The sequence below is a fragment of the Ramularia collo-cygni genome (assembly GCF_900074925.1).
Source record: "Ramularia collo-cygni strain URUG2 genome assembly, contig: RCC_scaffold01, whole genome shotgun sequence".
NCBI classification, from domain to species: Eukaryota; Fungi; Ascomycota; class Dothideomycetes; order Mycosphaerellales; family Mycosphaerellaceae; genus Ramularia; species Ramularia collo-cygni.
The window spans coordinates 1,153,168-1,171,950 of NW_019716255.1; the positions used below are offsets into that span (position 1 = coordinate 1,153,168).

Here is an 18,783-nt window from a genome sequence, read left to right on the forward strand (position 1 = left end):
AGAATGATAGGTAAGAGTCCATGTAAGATCAAATTGCCTAAACCACAAGGTCTACCATGCGAGGCGTAAGCGCGCGAAGCTGCGTGGAAACAGCAAACTCATGGAATGACCCTTGCGACCTTGCACGTCAACGTCACGAGCATGGAGGTGTATCTCAACCAACTACCACTTTATACACACCGAAACATCACCGATTCAGAGCGCAATGATATCACAGCACAGTCGCCACGTCAGGATAACCTTTGTCAACGACAAGATGTCTGAAGTACCCACACCCACTCGGTCCGACAACCATCTCCTTTCATCATTGACACGTCAATGGTCAAGCATCTTAAGATGTCATCAGCAGGGGAGCCCTGGGGGAAAGGGGACCTCTCTCTTGTCATCCCTGGTTCAAGATACAAACATGCATCGCCAAAACTTTCCCAGCGAAATTCAAAAGGAGAGAGACGTTTCGATACCCCCGCCTGATCCTTACCACTGTCCTTCGCGTGAGGGCGAATTCCGAACAGCCCTCGATGCCTCGTTATCTTAGTTTTGGTAAGTGAATGACGATCACTCCCTCATTGTTCCAGATACCTAGAGCGTGGGGGTTGGTGTTGTCAACAGCGATCTTTACGCACAGCCATCACTTGGGAATCAGCCATTCCCGTGGGTAATGGCTAGTGACGAGATAAAGCGAGCGGGCAGGCCCATGGAGACTGCATGCTGTATCCTTTTGACGCAAATCTAAAACAGACTGTATACCTTAGTCATAGGACGTCGTTGGAGAAGAGTACCGTCTACGAGCCCAACCGCCAACTACCTTGAATATTCACGAAAACGAACATTTTCAATCGAAAGAGTGCAGCAAAAATGATGCCGATAAATATCATGAGCTTTAGTATTATGCACATCTCCGTCAGTTTCCGATGATCGCTACAAGCAAAAAGCACCCAGAAGCAGAATGGCTGGCAGACAGGCAGCTCGCTACTTGCCGTAGCCTCCCACCGCGCTTGCTATCGTTAACGCCTTCTCCATCCTTCCATATGCCCTAGCCCGATGAATTCCAGTGCCGATAGGAGAGAAATATGATGTCGTGAATGCAGTCAGTCACCTCATACGAGGTCAACATTAAACTCCCATCCCTCTGCTCCAGAGATCAGCACGTCAGACATTCCGCTGTTGTGAGTGGACTTGTTGGTAGACTTACCCTCCTTCAAATTCTTCGCCGTGTCGTCCAGCAGTATGATGCGCCTCCGATTACAGTAACTTGTCTTGTCCATCATCTCGACCTTCAAGCTCGACAACTGCTCCGTTGGCTTCTCGAACATCTCGCTCAGATTCTCGACCGCCATCTCCAAATCTTTCTGATTGTCCTCGAAGATTTCGGTCTGGTTGTTGCGGGCGAGGTAGTATGCAAAAGCGTACGTCCACTTGAGAGTTTGACGGCACTGTTGCAGAGCATGGGAGGCATTTTCGAGGAACTGCACTTCGATCCATGAAAGACCTGACTGGTTCTGGAGAAGTGTCATCTTCTTCTCCGTCTTGTGAAATATGTCGCGGTCAAGTTTGGCAGACAGCTCATGGTTGGCGTAGCGGTTGTAGTAGTGTAGGTAGCGCTCCAAAGACTGCCGGCTTCTAGCCTGTGCATCTCGAGCGTCGAGCCCAGACTTCTCCTCGAAGCGGTTGCAGTTGTACCAACTGGTGCCGTGCTCCGCCCACACCCCCATGCACATCCAGCAGAATTCATTTCGGCACTTGCGACACGTCATGTGGTTGCAGCCTCCGTTCTTCTCAATCGTTGAATTGCACTTGGGGCACTCCTTCGTATTGGCTGAAATCCAGTTGGCCGTTTCACTGTCATCCGCGCACTTTTTCAGCCACTTCTTCACCAACGAGCACGGACACGGCTGGTGGTCCGGGAGAGTGCAGCCGAAGCAAAAGCTGTGTTTGCAGTGACATACCACCGTCGGAACAATCCTCGTGAGGTCGCGCTGCTTGACGGYACAGTCGATGGCGAACTCGCATTCCGGCGCCGGACACCACTTGAGGTTCTCCTTGTCGTCGACATAAGTCCGCATGAGTAAGACATGATATCGTTCGCGTAAGTCGGGCGTCACCAACAGATCCAGCGACTTGGCATCCACAATTCTATTGCAGCCGTCGCCAGGGCATTTGATGCGCGCGGCCTCGCCTTCCTCGGTGATCTTCTGAGAGAGATACTGCCGGTAGCAGTCAATGCAGAAGCGGTGTCCACACTTCATGGCAAATGTCTGGAGGTCCGCGGCATCTTCGCAGCAAATCTCGCACATGAAGCCATCGACCGTCTCGATCCGCGGTGGGTGTCGCCGGATGTCCTGTCCCAACCCCGCCTTTTCCAACACCTCCTCCTGGTTCTCCATGTAATTCTCGATCAGACGCTCTTTGTTCCATCGTCCATATCGTAAGAGGATCGCTGTGGCTTCGTGRGGTTGCTCGAACATGGTGGAGACCTCTGCCACCTGCTGATCTTGCTGCTTCTGAATGTCGCCTGGGCTGTAGACCGTGAAATCGACTTCGAAGAACTTCTTCTGTGGCTTCAAATCTTGCTCCTGCCCGTCGAAGGCGCCTCCCTCGTACTCGTCGTCAAGGTCCACGTCGGAGTCTGCAAACACACCATGAGTCAGTCTATCGTCTGGCCTTCAGCTGCGGGGCTGCCACTCACCAGCCGCGCCGAAATCGACACTGCTGTCTCCATCGACATCGATATCGTCGCTTGACACCACACTGCCAAAATCGTCGTCGGAATCCATGTGCTTGTCGGATGCAAGAGTGAGCGGGGTCGCGGGCAGTGCGGCGTCGAGAAGGCCCGCGTCTTGTGGAGTATGCGAAGTTTTGCTCGCTTTAGGATGAGGTTGGGAGTCGGCAGTGGAGGAGGTTAAGGATGCTTTCCGCTTCTTCGTCGCTGTTGACGGAGGCGTGGTGGCGGAGAAGAGGGCTGCCTCGCCTATGACGAAGCAACCGGTGTGGGGAGAGAGACTGCGGGGACGAGCGAGAGGACTATGACTCTGCGCGGTGGAATCCGTGTGAAAGTCTCGTGCAGCTTCWGTATTGTGTTCAACGTGGCAGTGCCAGGCAGTGAGGTCGCGCGTGGTTACTGAGGTAGGAAGGAGTACGAGACGACGAGAGCGGTCTTTGCTCCCTCCTCAAGCATGACGGAAGAGGGTGAGGGTCAGGGATCTACATACGCTACCTTACCTAGCCGGGCCTAGGGGCCGCTGATGAAAGCGGTCTCAAAGAATCTGTTCGGGTTGAAACAAAAGGTTACTTTTCGATAGGAAAGACAATCGAGCACGTGTATGATGAGCTGAATGATCATGCTTTTACTTCCGTTCTGTTCTATGAAGAAATAACGGTTGGCAAAGGTACAACGAATTTCTCGTCTCGAATCGCAGTGCGCCTTTTCCTTTTGTAAACCAACACTCCTCAGTCCTCGTCGGATTCCTCTTCATCACTCTCCTCGTCATCATCCCCACACAATACATCAATCAAAGGCTGCGTTTCCTTCCGCACAGCCTGCAGCTTCTCCGACGCCGTACTCCTCGGATCATTCCACCAGGCCTCGAACCCCTCCGCCTCCACGATATCATTGTGAGCCAAGGCGTTCGACAAGAACAACAAAAGCTTCTCTCCCTGCGGCCGTTGCGCCAAATCCGTCTGCACATACAGCATGAACTCTGCCTGTTCGGACTCCAACTTCACATAGCCCTCAATCAAGCTCCTGTAACGTGGAATGAGCTCACCGACAGCATCCTTGGGCGACTTGCCGCTTTCCGTGCTGCTCGCAATCCTCTTTCCGAATGCCGAAGCAACCGCTCGCCGTAACTGCTTATCGTCTGCGTTGTTCATCATGCGAAGGCTGTTAAACTCTAGCTGGATGTTTTCCGGCTCGTTCCCCTTCGCCATGTCGTCGTGCAAAGAGGTCACGGCATCGAGATGAAAGTCGGCGGCCTGCTGTCTGGCTCCGCTATGTTCATCCGAATCGATAGAAGCGAAGCTATCACTGCGTCCCGACTCGCGTTGATTATCATGGGTGTAGTCTTCCTCTTCCGACTCCGAGTCGAAAGATGAGATGTCGTCTGCCTCGAGGTTAATGTTCTCCACCTGACATAGTAGTGATTCGGCATCATCTTCCTCATCCTCGTCCGGCTCCATCGCATACCCAGATCCTCCCTCACCAACGATCTTCGGATCTGCAGGCACCTGAATGACCTCGTCCGCCTCATATCCACGCTTCCGCTTCAATTTGGAGATTCGACGGTTTCCAGGGACGATGATGTTGTCGGCAAATTTGACGCCATAAGAGATCAGCGCACCGCGCTCAATCTTGCAGTTCTTGCCAATGGAGACCTTATCTGCAATGATGGCCGTTTCGATGATCGAATCGTCTCCGACGTGGGTGTCATCCCAAATGTAAGCGCCGTCAATCTTKACTCTATTCCCGATGACACACCGTCTACCGATGACGCTGTYCGTAATGGTCGCAAGTTCGCCAATCGTTGTGTCCTTTCCAATGACAGCGTTACGGTCCACGATACTCGAGCGCGCCAACTTGACGTGATCCTCCCGATAGACATTGCGTTTCCTCAACTGGAAGGACTGATCTGCCAACAGATTCATGTCTGGACAAAGCGGGTATGTCCATCTCGAGATCACGTCCTTGCTGATCGCATCGTAAGCTTGCAGGTTCTTGACTCGGGCTGCATAACCCTCTGTGACAATGTGCGTGTGCACAGTGAGTTGGAAAGTTTCGTAGTCCTTGAGCACGCCATAGAGGAAACCGCGGCGAGGAAGCTGCCAATCGAAGTTGTCGGTATACTGCGCCAATACTTCGGGCGTGCAAATATCGATGCCGCAGTCAATGAGATCCCCTCGAACGTCGAGCTCGATGTGCTCCTTTAGCGCCTCGGGTGGAATCTCAAGGGCTACAGTCTGGCCGGGTCGGACCTGCTCGTAGTGCACACACCGATCCTTAACCTCGTCGATGACGAAGATGGATTGCGTATGGGAAGACTTCGTCCTGTGAAGTTGGCCAGCTTCCCGCAGCACCATTGTCATAATGCACTTCTTGTCCTTGGCGACACGAGCGCGATGAGCAGCCAGGGCAGTTTCGAGAGAGATGTTCGCCACGACATCGCCATAGACACAGATGAAGTCCCCAACAATGTATTCTTTGGCCATCATGTCGCGCATACAGTCTCCGACAGATCTCGAGCTCGACCGGATGACTTCGAGTGTGAATGGCGACGTCTTTTGCGTCCACTTGGACTGCCTAGCGAAATCAGCATTCGCTTATCGCGAGCTTGGTGTTGGCACGTACTGAAGATATTCTTCGACCGCGTCGGTGTGATTTCCGCAGTATAAATACACCTCCTCAACGCCCGCACTCGCGAGAAACTCGAGGGTGTACTCGATGAGTGGCGTGTTCGCCAATTTGAGCAGGCATCTCGGGTATTCTAGAGTGTAAGGAAGGAATCGAGTCTCGAAGGAGTCTGCAAACACAACAGCTTGCAATGGCTCTTCTCTCTCCGCCTCCTTACCGTCCTTTCCGCCGCCCTTCTTTCCCTTAGGAGGCATGGTCGTTAGAGGGTGGGACGAAGATGTTACTAGTCGTTGCTAAGTTGTAGTTATTCGTCTAAATGCGTGGTGTTGAGAAGATTCAAGCTGACTCATGCGCTCCAAACTCTGTWTTTGCGATTTCTCCAGCTCGGTCTGGAGTGACAGCTCTCCAGGAGACTTCAGCCAGAAGCCAGGTCTCCCGATTACTATGGCTTCTGGGCACTAYAACTGGCTTCACCGCCCATTGAACTCATCAATTGGTTCAGAAGCGTGCTGCGATTTTTCTCAAGAAGAGGTCAGATGTGAATGTGATGCATTCTTCATCACGATGGCAACCGTGTGTGATCATTCGATTAGTCTGCTTCATGAAGCAGGTCAATATGCAATACTGGCTAGGACTTCGGCAGCACATTCCATTCTTCTCAGCATCTGGCTGCTTCAACCCAGTGGATATCGTCGCACACTTCTCCCGCCCAACAGACCCGAAGAACCGCTAGTAACACCTGCCGGCAAATGCCCAATCATCTGGTATCCAACCACTGAGAACTCTTACGTACAAGCTGGAATGTGTATATTTCCGTCACCACTCCTGTCCGCTACTGTCATCGCGGAGGTGGGCGCATCGGTTGCTGGAGGTGCGCCAAAGGATTTGGAGGCCCGTACATCTGCTGGCGCTTGGCGTCGACGCCCATTTCTGGGCCTCCTGTGATATCTGATATTCCACGACGGTGCAGCCCAGCCTGAGGGATCGGCTGCTGTCGTGGGGGCATGACCAGTGTACCCGGTGCCGTAGGTGCATACCTCGATTGCGGCGGGGCCTGCATGCCAGGTTGCACGTACGATCCAGCTTGCATATAGGAATCGTCGGCGTTCAGACTTCCGCTCGGTGAGCCCCCTGTGAGATGATTTGGGGAGTTCCAATTGCTCACCGCAGCAGGCGATGTAGCCGGAGAATCTTCCGTCTTTAGGCTTCGCTTGGCGGAATTTAAAGGTGGGGGCATTACTTCGAGTCCACCTGCATTGTGCTTCTTGAGATGTTGAAGATGCTTCTCCAGCATGCTTAAAAGCCCTTCCTTGGTGAACGGCTTGGGCAGAACGTCGTTCATCCCTGTAATTGTCAAAGTCCGTTCTCATCATCTCCGAAATCGCCGCTTACCATGTTGAAAGTACATTCCTATGTCATCACTTCTAATGTTGGATGTCATGGCGATGATGGGAGTTGTTTGGTCAAACTGCCTCACCAGATGCGTCGCGGAAACGCCATCGAGGCTAGGCATGATGATGTCCATCAAAACAAGATCGTACTTGGCACCCGTGTTCAGCTTGTTGACAGCTTCGAGGCCATCCGTCTGATCTATGTCAGCGCATCTCTCACTTTCAAATGCGGGATCTCAACTCACTGCGCTGTCGATGAAGCATTGAAAGGCATGTAGAAACTTGCCGCCTATGCGCCTGCAAGTTTGATCGTCTTCCACAAGGAGAATTTGTGGCTGTCGGACCCAGCCAGGATCTATCTGGGTGCTCTTCTTGCGCGACTCTGGCACCGGTGGTGCTGCGACATTGCCATCGGGTCCTTTGGCCGGCATTGGGTACGGAATATTATGAATATGATCGCTGTACATCGGGTCTATCCCTTGAGTGTGCCCAATAGGWTAGACCACGTTTTCGAGCTCGCCATAAGAAGCGGAGCCGGCAGAGCCTGCCGACTGTGGCTGAGCGCCTTTGCTGGATGAGCGAGTTCCGTTGCGTGCCGACAAGTCCGGCGGAGGTGTGGTCAGCGCAGCATTCATACGCATCTGAGCCTCGTTCATCTGCTCCAGATTTCGCGTGTTCAGCATATGATCCGCGTTGACCTCGCTAAGAAGCTTAGACGCATGTTGCAAGGGTGAGGCTGGAACGTCATCCTCTATAGGTGGCAGGCCCGTCGCGTTACCACCGTTGGGCGAGTTGACACCATTCGCTCCGTTACCAGAGTTCGCGAACGGGTTTGGATTGACGATTCTGCTTTCTCGTCGCCTCTGTGCATCGACTGAATTCAAAAAATTCATAACATATTGAATTACGTGCTCGTGATTTACGACAGTCTTTTGAACGCCGATCAGCTCTTGCAACAGCATGGAATGATGCATGCTCAATTCAGTATAGCGCTCGGAGAGCTGCTGCAGTTGCTGCTGGGTAGCTACCAGCTGGGTGTTGACAAGGTCCATTTGTTGCGTCGGAAGTGGTTCGTCAGACATGGCATTTGCTTTCCGCGGCGCAGGTGCCTTCCTTCGAATATTGTCCAGTGCGTCCTTGTTGTTCATTTTGAAATCCGGGTGTTTGAATTCCCAGGCCTGTAGAATTGTAAGTTGGTGCCTCCCAGTTTCATGAGATATGAATGCGGATATCGTACCCCTGCGCCGTACGGAGATGCTCCTCCTTCTTCATTATTATGTCGTACTTTGTGGAAGTCATACTTGTTAAGCTGACGTACGAAACTGGCGAAGTTGCTATGCTTGAAATGCTTTGGCAAAATATGCTTTGTGAACTTCTCATTCTGCTCAAGAGGTTAGCTTTCGACTGGCCATGTTTCCCAACTGCAGCCTCTCCGTGCACCAGGGTGGACCAAGGGTACTGTTCGGACGTTCCCTCCGGGTGGATTGACTGGTGTCCTTGCCGGGCTACGAGGCTTCCAGGGCTCACGCTTCAACGTGATACATGGAGGTGCTGCCATAGGTTTCTCAACACATACCTCCAGCACAACAAAGCTGTCTCCTTCATTGCCCCACCGTACCACACTCTCGTCCTGCGGATTCTCCAACATCTTATAGAGTTTGCGCACCTGAAGGCAAATTAGTACTGTATTCCTACTCCATGGCGCATCGTGCACGTACGAAGTCGCTTGAATTATTGGCCGCCTGGCCCGCTTGTCCGTCCATGTTGTGTATCCCAGCCTTTGCCGCGGCTTTATCCAGTGACGGTATCCTCGATCCTGTTTGCACAAACTCGCTCGTGGTTGGGTTCCACGGCACTCTGATGCATACAGCGGGTTGTTGTACGCACTATGTCATCCCGAGGCGCAAAGAATAATCTGGGGATTGTGGCGCGTCGTTGTCGCCAAGGAACGCTCAATGCGTTGAGGAGGATCGCGCGGCGCGGAGAAGTGATCGCAGGAGGGCGGTGTCGATGGGGACGACGCGCGATCGCTGACGTGGGAGCGCGGACGACACCCGGGAACGAGCAGTATGCGATGCTGCGAGGAGGGGACTGTTTCTTCCTCCCGTCGGCCCGCTAGCTTTCCTTGAGGAGGGAGGGCTGAGGACTGTTCCGATACCGACAACCTGGTTTGGAGCAGATCCAGGCGGGCAGGACAGTTGCTGTAGGTAGCAAGAAGAAACGTCAGACCGATAAAGTCAGGGATCACGGCGAAGCGGAGGAAAGATTGCGCAGAAACCACGCTGAAGAAAAGGTACCCAAGCCGTGTTGCGCCTGTGGCTGCAGTTGGCTTTGCTTGTTGGATGGATGCTCTGCCTTAATTCTATCCGAGCACCTTCGACAATCTCATCACAGATCTAAAAGGGTTGATGATCCCCCCGTCTTTGCGCGGTGATCTTCGTCGCAACTATCGGCGGCGCTGCCGATGCGGCCACGTTTTATACAAGGCTACCTTATATCAACTGTGGTCAAGTCTCTGTCAGACTCACTTTGGACTGCACCATCACAGTCTTCGGTTCGTGGCTGCATTTCAAAGGCAAAATTCGCTTCGTCGGGTCCGGCACCGGAAGCGCCTTGTATGTCACCAAATCCGATAGGTCGTGGTGTCGGCTACGTGCACCGCAAACGTCACATGATCCACGGATGGTGCATTGAAGCCTTTGTACGATGATATGTCGATGTGGGCTACGATGGTTGTCACCGGATGGGCTTCACGGGGCGACGTCTGGATGGAATGGAATGAATCCATGGGTTACACGTTCAGGTGCCGGGTGCCATAGCCCAAGACACATTATACATGAGGTATACCCGTCCATCTAATGATTGACATGGTGAACACCAATAGTGTCTTCCGATTGGCGCAGGATGTAATGTGCATTTTTATATACAACGTCTCTTAGCATCGAGAGTTGTTGCTGGTGCTGATGATCAAGAGCCACACTTTCGTTGTAGTTCTACGAGAGGTGTTTCGCTGCCAAAGCTCGACTGCCAGCATGCTCGATGCAGCTCTACGATTCTACATATGTAACCTCCCATGCAAAGAAATGTTGTTTGAACGCGCTCATCAAGCAGGTTGGTGGTACATATTCTTCGTCATCATCGGAACTGGCACTAGCGGCGGCTTCACTTGCGACTCCACTTTCAGCAGCCTCGAGAGCTCTCCCGCCTTGCAGCTTACCACTCACCTCGGGCCTCAAAACTCAATCAAGCTCTTCCGGCACTTTCATCAACCATGTTTACGGCCCGTCGTCTTGCTGCACCTCTCTCATCAAGCATCCGCCATCCCTTCACCGCCAAACACGTCACCACCAGAAAATTCCACGTAACATCTGCCAACATGGTCAAAGCCGGTGATCAGATCCCCAGCGTCGAGCTCGTCGAGGGAGCTCCCGACAAGTAAGTGCTGTGCATTGTTAATTCTATACAAGTGACTTCGCTGACAATCACATAGGAAGGTCAACATCGCCAAGGAACTTGCTTCGGGCAAAGGCGTACGTGTAACAGCAACGAGTGACTTCACCTGTCTTTTTCTCATGCACAACAGGTTATTATTGGCGTGCCCGCTGCGTTCTCCCCGGGGTGCTCCCAGTCCCACATCCCAGGCTACATCAACAACAAGAACCTGAAAGATGCCGGCAAGGTCTTTGTCGTCTCCGTCAACGACCCATTCGGTAGGCCTCGACTCATTCTCCAGTGCCCATTCGATTTCACTAASCTGCAGTAGTGATGGGTGCCTGGGCCGAGAGCCTGGACTCTGGAGCCAAGAGTGGAATCCGCTTCCTCGGAGACCCACACGGAGAATTCACCAAGCAGGTAGACCTCTTCTTCGAGTCTGCCGCCGTCTTCGGCCAGAACAGATCGAAGCGTTATGCCATTGTCACCGAGGATGGAAAGGTCAAGTCGGTCCACGAGGAACCAGACAACACTGGCATCAAGGAGTCTTCTGCTGAGAAGGTCCTCGGCTGACTTTCAAAGAGACTTGAACACTTGTAATGTGTTGGAGTCTCCTTCAAAGYGGATGAACGGTAGCAACGGCGTAGATGTGAATCGGGAGATATCACAAAGAAACTTGTAAAGTTGTCTCAGCGTCGACGCTGGCTTTGTCAAAATCATATCCTGTACCATCCCTCGTCACCTCATACGTATGTGAGACTGAATATCTGGCATCAAGGCAGGGATACCATCAACAACTCCTCTTCTGTAGAAAGGTCAGGTGCAATTTCCTTGATATTCGCGTGACGACACTGTCTAGCTAGAGACGATCAACTCTCCACGTTGCGCAGAGATCGACCGCGTGCGAATACACATCAAAGCACTATCGTGTAGCATACATGATAGGACCTACCGGTCCGAACGAAGCATTTAACAGGGACATCTCAACCGACCAACGCCATAGTGCTGCTTCCTTCTGGGGTATCGAGCATAATCAAGGCGCCAAACAAGTTTCCTCCCGCAAGCCATGTCGTATTCAAGGCAGACCAAGCAAGCCCCCGTGTTCGGCAAACTTGTGCTGGTACTCTCTCAGGTCGGCCCAGACTCGGAGTTCGGCGTCCTCGTCTTCGGGCTGATCCATGTCGTTGCTGTTCGCAGGACTCACACGTTCAAGCCTCATGATAATCTTGAGGAAAGCACCCAAGTACTCTTGAGCTTGAACGGCAATTTGTCCCTTGCGCTGATCGGGGGCCTGGATTAGGGTACTCGCAATGGATCGAATCTTCATGATCTGTGAATATGATTAGCAACTGACGTGCCGAGTCATCGGAAGTTGATACTCACAAATGAGTCCGCGCTGGGCTCCATATTGACCTGATCAATGCTGCCCAGCACGACGAGAAGATCTCTAACGATGCTTTCTCTCTCCTCACGCATCTCAGTCTCGATGGGCTCAAACTGGCCTGTGCCATTTTGGGGTAACATGCCATCAATGCCAGCAGCRGTGATGCCCTTACTAGGAGAGCCTGGCTGAGAAGACTTGCGCGCTCGTTCATGGGCATCACACAGATTCCAGTATTTATCGACGAGGTATGAGCGGGTTGCCAGACTCGACGCGTATATGTTGGCCTTTTGCACCTCATACTGAGAGCGACGTCTCYCCTCTGGAGACTGTTCCATCGAGGACCGCGATGATGGACTCATCAGAGACTGGGCAGGATCTCTATTGAACTGCGGATGCCCAAAGCCTGGGTAGAAGCTGTTGTTGTCCGTGCTATGAGGACCACCAAAGCCACTGGTATTCCTAACGACCAGCTCCTCTGGCAGCTCAGTCATAGCGCTCTTGCAACGGTGCAGAGACTCGTGCAAGACACGTTTTTGACGATCCCAATCAACGACAGCATCTATACCCCACGCCAACTCCGTGGTCGCCAGCGGGTTGTAAGCACTGTAGATTCGCACGTTCGCGTTGAAGCCTGCGATCATGGGGACCAAGCCCGCGGGCTGTTGCTCGGTGTGTGTCGGATAAATACAGAAGTCGTCGACTTCGGCGGGTAGGGGTGGGTAGGGCTCCGAAAGTGTCGGTGGAGGGATGATCAGCTCGCCAAATCTAGCCCCGAGCTGTTCCATTGATTTTACGCTGACGAACATGGTCCAGAATATGCGGCGGCCCATCTCGAGGGTGATGTTATCAATCTCGATGGTACCGTCTCCGCTGCCATTGTGATGAGATCCCATGGCAGCGGGAAGAGTGCCGAGCTGCGTCACCGACTGGCCCTTGGGCTTATGCAAGCCAAGGGTTCGTAGGATCGTCAAGCATTCGCCGAAGTAAAGCCGACCCAGACGCCATCTGAAGGTGTATATTCCCATGAGCGCCAGGAAATAGCTGGTCGCCGCGTCGTAGACGTTCAAACTTTCGCTCTCGAGATATCCTGGGCCACGCGCCGAAGCACATACCTTCTGGCATCTGTGCACGAGGCTCATATGGTTCGGGAACAGGTTCTCTCTCCTTTGTGCCTTCAGATGTAGCCGCGGCTTTCGCGGGAATGAGGCCACCAAAGCTCCAATCATGGCCGCAAGCAATGCCAGAAACGATCGATTGGTAAGATCTTCTCTACGCTTCCACGCTTCGCGAAAGCTAGGCTCGTGGGGAAAGGGGCAGAGTGGGTGAATGTAAGTGAAGAAGTCGTCGATGAGCAGGTTGAGGGTCTCAATCGGGCAGATGGACTCTGCTGATAGCGGGGCGGAAGAGTGCGAGGCCAGAGCTGTCAGTGCCTGTGCGGCATGCGTCGGTGATGATGGCGAAGAATTTCCGGAGAGCCCCGGAGAGCCTGCACTCTCAGCTTCCAAACGGCGACGCTTAATCGCTTCTGCGTGGCGATTCGGAGGCCCACGCCGTCTACTGGGGCGATCAAATGTGCATGGAATATCTAGCGCAGCACATGCTCGACATGGTGGACCGGTCTCGTCGCACTGCAGTTCGTGGTCAATACTTTGCCCACATTGTTCATTCGCGTCGTTCCTACCTTGACTTTGCGGATGCTGCATGAATCACATGCTTTTCGTAACCGGTTCGTCTTCTGAGGCTGTTCAGGCGTTGAAGTCTGTGTGGGAGGGTGGGACTGGGCAGCATTGCTCGCTGGATGGCTGGCGACTGGCGTGGGCTGTTGTATCTGCTGTTGGGCATGGTGGATGTGATGCCGCTGTTGCTCCTCTAGAACGTGGTGGTGATGTAGATCGTGAATGTGCTGGCCAGAGGGACTGTGGGGATGGCCGGGACCATTGGACTCGACCTTGGGGTAAATTGGCTGGTTGAGGCTGCTGAATTGCAGCTGATCCTGCTGGGCCGGGTCCAAGAGCTGCTGCTGAGCGCCAGCGGAGGTGGGATACAAGGCATTGTAGTGTTGCTGGTCGGCCTGCGGCGGTGGCGGGTAATTCGACATCTGCGCAAGCATCCAGTTGTGTACCTGGAGCTGCGATGAGTAATAATTCGACATCACGGCGGCAGACATTCGGATCAATGGTGGGCGAGGTGTGGAAGCCGCAGAGGATCACGCTTGGGTCGCGCGAAAGTGGGTGCGGCGTCGCCGGTAAATAGTCTGGGTGATACAAGAGAGCGGTACTTACAAGAGACGATGCGATCGACTGCTGGCGCCGGGACTGCTGATAACTCGAGCTGCGGCAAGTGGCGGGCAAGGACTGGGATCCCTCACTGGCGCGGCACGAGGGGAGGATGCTCAGGCCAGGTGCTGGAGATGAGGTCAGGCAGCGCGGGTTGTGCCTAAAGGCGCGCGGTGAAGTCTGACTGGCGACTGCTGTGCTTGCAGGTGGATGTGCGTGCAGCAACGACACAAGCGCGATGAGGACCACTAGCTCAAACCTTGATCTTGCGTCCAGGATGTATCCTATGCAGGTGCGGTCGTGACAGGCCCACCGCCCGAGCCGTGTCGTAATCAAATGTAGCCGGGCCTCTTGAGAAAACAATCCCGGGCCGACGGGGCACGATAGTTTGCAAGGTGAGATGCACAGATATTTAGTCCGACGAGGGTTTTTTAAATTCCTCTCGCGCTAGGCCGCTTGTGGCCTCGGCTCACTCTAGACGAGCCAAAACAACCAGAAGGAACCCGCCGACCAACAGCAACGAACGTGTGGAAGATATGGTGACCACTCTCGATTTTGCATAAAAATTGCCCATTGTGGTAAACAGCTAGCTGCGCACAGTCGATTGCTAGTAAGAGTGTCGACAGATACGCGCTGGCCTGTCATTATGGTCGGAATACACCCCGAGCACGGACTGCCAACGACAGGCTTTTTCCAGAACGTTTCGGTGTACGGAGGACTCTTGACATCGAGATGTGCGGGATGCACCACCATCTGTGCCGCAGGGCAGGGCAGCTGTGCTCGGGGCCGACTGGAGAGTCTACAGGGTGGTCTCCGACCAGCTCGCGAGACCGCTGCATGCCCCTGGCAGCAGCATGAGCTCGCCGGCGACTCATGCCGAGCGTGTGCACGCCATGCCGGCACGAAACACGACTCAGGCGAGATTCCTGTTGTCGTAAGCTCGTGGTGTGGGTCATGACGGTGTTTCGAGAATGCAACACAGCTTCCAGTGTTCACAATTCTGCACGTCCGATGCACGAGGCACCCTAGACAGCGGTCTGTCACACCCCCTGCAAGTGGTTCGCTTGCGGTCCATTTCGAAAACCTAATACCCCATAACCTCGCCTTGCCCAGCTCATTTCCATTTCCAGTCCTTTCTCAACAAGGTGGGGTGTGACATTCCGAATGCTAATCTGTGCCAGGAGTTCTTGCCATCGCGGCCCTCACGAAGGACGTACCAACGAAGGACGTGCCAACGTCAGCAGCATCATCATTCGCAGAAACACCTCCCATGTGTCCCAGTCGAGCCACGGCCCTTTCTTTACAACAAGTCAAACGAACAGTACTGGCAGCGAATGAAGCCTGGTCTAAGCGAAGCCGTCCGAAGCTTTCTGCATGCACGGCATTTCATGGCCGCTGTTGTTTCGGAAGAATCACGACAAAGGGCAGGAAACAGTTGCATACGGTCCAGGTATTGCAGTTACTGCGGTGTCATGCTTGTCTTGCCGACATATGCATTCTGAAATGCGTCGATAATACGCCAATCTTCTTCTTCTTGAAGACCGGAAGTGCAAAACCATCCCACTCCACATCCCACCGTGGCCTGGGTCTTATGTGGTCACCGCAAATCAACATTCCTCACCACTCGCGACTACATGTGCCAGTTGGTTACCTTCCTGAATGGGCGGTGTGGTGTTTGCGTGAGCGTGACAATGTACAAAGGACTGGAGAGGTGCCAAGACCTATGTACCTTTATGACGCATATGTAGCGCGGGGCACAACCACAACCACCGCTGTACAAGGTCCGTTACGTGGAGTAAGCACGCCAGGAGAAAAGCGCCTTGTCTGGATCTCGAGTGTTGGGTGACGAACGGAGCGACTCCGTCTGACAAGCGAGTTTCAATACTACATGACTCGTCACAGCCGACACGTTGAAATGAGTTTCGGGGGTGTTTGATCCTGGCGGCCTTTGAAGGCCTGCGGCGGGCGGCAAAACAACCTTCGACACCGCGGTGTGGCAAGTTGACTCTGCAGGCGGTGTGGCGGAGGCATGCCCATTTGTGACATACAGGACTGACGGTAAGTGCCCAAAGTACAGCGAGATATGCGACCACACGGATCGTCCGTTCGTTACGCGGTACAATCTTTACATACTCTAAGCGGCGCGACGTCTTTTGATGCTGCTAGTACCCCGCTGCGTCGTATTGCTTTCTAGCTTCGTAGTACCGGTTATCCGTGTGGTCTTTTGGTTAGACGTAGGTGTGAAGATGCACGAATCCCGCATATTGGCAATACAGGCATGAGACCGAGCGACTGCTTTAGGCTGCTGTAATCGTAGTAGCAACATGCGCAGCTCCATTGTAGCGAGCCAAGTCCAGAGAAAGTCAATGCTCGTCGAGTTTGGACGTCCACATGTTATTGACGACATCGACGGTCGCGAAGACATACACAAAGGCACAATTGCAGTCCTACTTTCTCAGGCAAACGAGCYGAAAATGATGTGTTTTCATGAAAATGATGAAAGGGATGAGGTTGGTACAAAGTTGTGTAAACTTTCGCGTTTCATCGCCGGCCCGGCCATGGGTGCGCCAACTTCGTCTGCGAAACCAAATCATCAATTAACAACCCACCGCCATCATGGAGCCGTCCACCATTAGTATGAGCTACGGACCAAGGCCTGATAGTCAAGATGCGATCCGCCAAGCCGAGGAATTCTTCCACGCCACTTCATCCAAGGGCGACTGTCTCGCAAAATTTGACAACCGCATGACGATGACCGTGGAGCTGCAACGACGCTGTGGCTCGTTGATCAACCTGGTGGATTTCCATCTCAGCAGCAATGCGACGATGAAGAATGAGAACATCTCGTCCTGTCTTAGACAACACAGGCAAAAGCTCGAAGACATGCTACCTCCTTGCCGCTTGATGAAGCTACCCGCCGAGATTCGGGACATGATATTTGCATTCGCTGTCACAGAGTGGGTAGTTGCCTCAGGCAGAGGTGCTCAAATTGGAACCCCACCACGCACAATGCGCGTCCTTGAACAGAGCGCGATCCGTATTGACAGGCTAAACAAGCCTGCACCACCAGGTAGGCGTGCTGCGCTTTGATGCCAATGCGGTGCAACATTAGGCTTTGCCTGAGACATCGAAACTTAGATTCCCACTGACGACTATCAAAGCTATCATCCTTGTCTCCCGCCAAGCGCGCGCAGAAACCTTGCAGCTGTACTACGAGCTCAACGTGTTTGAGTGCTGGAGGCCGTTCAACTACTGGAGCGTAGGTTGGAGCTGTAGCACGTTCATCTACTGGCTCGGCTCTCTTGGTGGCAAGATTGGGTGGCTGCGGCACATTGTACTGCTGTAAATGAGACTCCACTTTCTTACCCGCTCCGGATCCTTTACTAATAGATCGCCTTTCAGGTACAAGTCTCAAGAGGAATTGGCAGAGTACGACATCGGTACTGCGCTCCGTGAGAACGGGTTCGATCTACACGCTCAAGTCTCTCATCGCTGTGAGCTGAGTGAATATGAAATGAGTTATGAAGCCATGGGTCTCCCAAGACAGTTCGGACGACAGCGACGGTGAATGCATGGGCTATTCCTGCGCTGCTCCTGGAACGATGACACAGAGCATGCAGCCGAGTCGAAAGAAGATGCGCCATGGGAGATCGAATGTCAAAGCTATGGCGAACCAGATACACAACATCTGTCTACACAGGAGCTTTTCAGACCCATGGAGTTCTCTCATGCATATTCTCGATGAATGGCCTTCTAGCTAGACGAGATGGTGTTGCTGGGTGTGTATTCAGGCCTTGATGGCATTTTTGTCTCATCAAGTGAAGAACCAATGATCGATCGATTGTCTACACAAGCCGATTGTCAAAAGGTGTCTGGGCCACAGTCAGGAGGTACGAGGCATACGTCACAGCAAATGCACCATTGCAGCGAGATAATTGGCAAAAATGTAAGTCCCGTTAAGTCCCATGATCGACTTCACATTAACGTGGTCTTCGCCCACCGCCGATCGAATCTGGCATAGCTGCGGTTCCGCTGGGCACCTTTCGCTGACTGATTCCACCCTGCGAGACCCCTTGTACCACTGGAACTGCCTGGAAATGCGTGCGTGTGGCTGTTACGTGTTCTGGACAACGCTTGCGAACAGAAAGGGTCGGCCCCGAGAAGCGACTTCCTTACCTACCAGGGCTATCAGTGTCGGAGATGGAGGAAGAATATTCCTCCGACATCCTTGCTGTGCGGACTGGAGGTGAAAAGAATCGCCGACTCCGTTTGGTCTCTCGCTTCGCCCTGCAGGCCGCCCTCCGCGAATTGATTTGCACTGGGGCAAGGGCTCAGTCGGATCCGTATACCCCCTGGCGACGCGGCATACTGTAAGATACTAGGATTGAAGAGCGTGGGGGGGCAGAGCATCTTGGGTCCGTGTCGATGCAACAGCAGATGATGGGGGTGCAGCATGCAGTGCCATCGCACGTTCCTGTCAGTCGCCAGCTTGGTAGACAATGCGTTCTGGGAATAGAAAGCACAGAATTCGCAGCTCACAGCATCAAKACCAAGGAGTTCGAAAGGGTTATATGAATTATTTGGTAAGCACTTCGTAAAGGTCCGACTTTGACCTTCTTCCGGCATTGAGCTTGTAAAGCATGCATGTCAGGTGAACTCTTTGTATATAGCTGGACGTAGGGTTGAGGGTGAAACACGGCGATCATCACTCTGCGCAGAAGCGAGGGCGTCCATCTTACATAGTACAGCTGCGCACGTTCGAAGAACGGCGCAGTCTCGCAGGGAGATGGCTGCCGTTAGCGCTCCCCCACGGCGCAGCTGACTGCCTGACCTCGACTGGACACAGATCGACTGTACATGCTAGTCTGGGTCTGGGTGGGTGGAGATCGACATCATCAGTGGCGGTGAAGGCGCTATGGATCGAAGAGACATCAGCGCTCACTGCTGCTGCGCTTT

The 18,783-nt window shown here is 53.3% G+C and overlaps 6 protein-coding genes; 2 read left to right on the forward strand and 4 right to left on the reverse strand.

Annotated features, from left to right (window-relative positions):
- Positions 1-1,097: 1,097 nt before the first annotated feature.
- RCC_00450 (probable E3 ubiquitin ligase) lies at positions 1,098-3,175 on the reverse strand (the record flags this gene model as incomplete). XM_023765601.1 has 4 exons in its annotated part: positions 1,098-1,129; positions 1,193-2,626; positions 2,687-3,021; positions 3,138-3,175. 4 exons carry the CDS (start codon positions 3,173-3,175, stop codon positions 1,098-1,100), a joined length of 1,839 nt encoding a protein of 612 aa, XP_023621369.1.
- Positions 3,176-3,447: 272 nt separating this feature from the next.
- Positions 3,448-5,598, reverse strand: RCC_00452 (related to translation initiation factor 2B, epsilon subunit (eIF-2Bepsilon/GCD6); the record flags this gene model as incomplete). XM_023765602.1 has 2 exons in its annotated part: positions 3,448-5,293; positions 5,342-5,598. The coding sequence occupies 2 exons, from the start codon at positions 5,596-5,598 to the stop codon at positions 3,448-3,450; spliced, it is 2,103 nt and encodes a 700-aa protein (XP_023621370.1).
- A 584-nt stretch (positions 5,599-6,182) lies between these two features.
- On the reverse strand, positions 6,183-8,498 carry RCC_00453 (related to stress response transcription factor SrrA/Skn7, putative; the record flags this gene model as incomplete). XM_023765603.1 has 6 exons in its annotated part: positions 6,183-6,688; positions 6,737-6,929; positions 6,981-7,913; positions 7,973-8,116; positions 8,312-8,401; positions 8,454-8,498. The coding sequence occupies 6 exons, from the start codon at positions 8,496-8,498 to the stop codon at positions 6,183-6,185; spliced, it is 1,911 nt and encodes a 636-aa protein (XP_023621371.1).
- A 1,508-nt stretch (positions 8,499-10,006) lies between these two features.
- Positions 10,007-10,740, forward strand: RCC_00454 (related to alkyl hydroperoxide reductase/peroxiredoxin; the record flags this gene model as incomplete). XM_023765604.1 has 4 exons in its annotated part: positions 10,007-10,170; positions 10,226-10,265; positions 10,319-10,445; positions 10,496-10,740. 4 exons carry the CDS (start codon positions 10,007-10,009, stop codon positions 10,738-10,740), a joined length of 576 nt encoding a protein of 191 aa, XP_023621372.1.
- A 502-nt stretch (positions 10,741-11,242) lies between these two features.
- On the reverse strand, positions 11,243-13,703 carry RCC_00455 (uncharacterized protein; the record flags this gene model as incomplete). XM_023765605.1 has 3 exons in its annotated part: positions 11,243-11,497; positions 11,551-13,179; positions 13,233-13,703. The coding sequence occupies 3 exons, from the start codon at positions 13,701-13,703 to the stop codon at positions 11,243-11,245; spliced, it is 2,355 nt and encodes a 784-aa protein (XP_023621373.1).
- Positions 13,704-16,443: 2,740 nt separating this feature from the next.
- On the forward strand, positions 16,444-17,395 carry RCC_00456 (uncharacterized protein; the record flags this gene model as incomplete). XM_023765606.1 has 3 exons in its annotated part: positions 16,444-16,897; positions 16,989-17,169; positions 17,230-17,395. The coding sequence occupies 3 exons, from the start codon at positions 16,444-16,446 to the stop codon at positions 17,393-17,395; spliced, it is 801 nt and encodes a 266-aa protein (XP_023621374.1).
- Between the last annotated feature and the right edge of the window lie 1,388 nt (positions 17,396-18,783).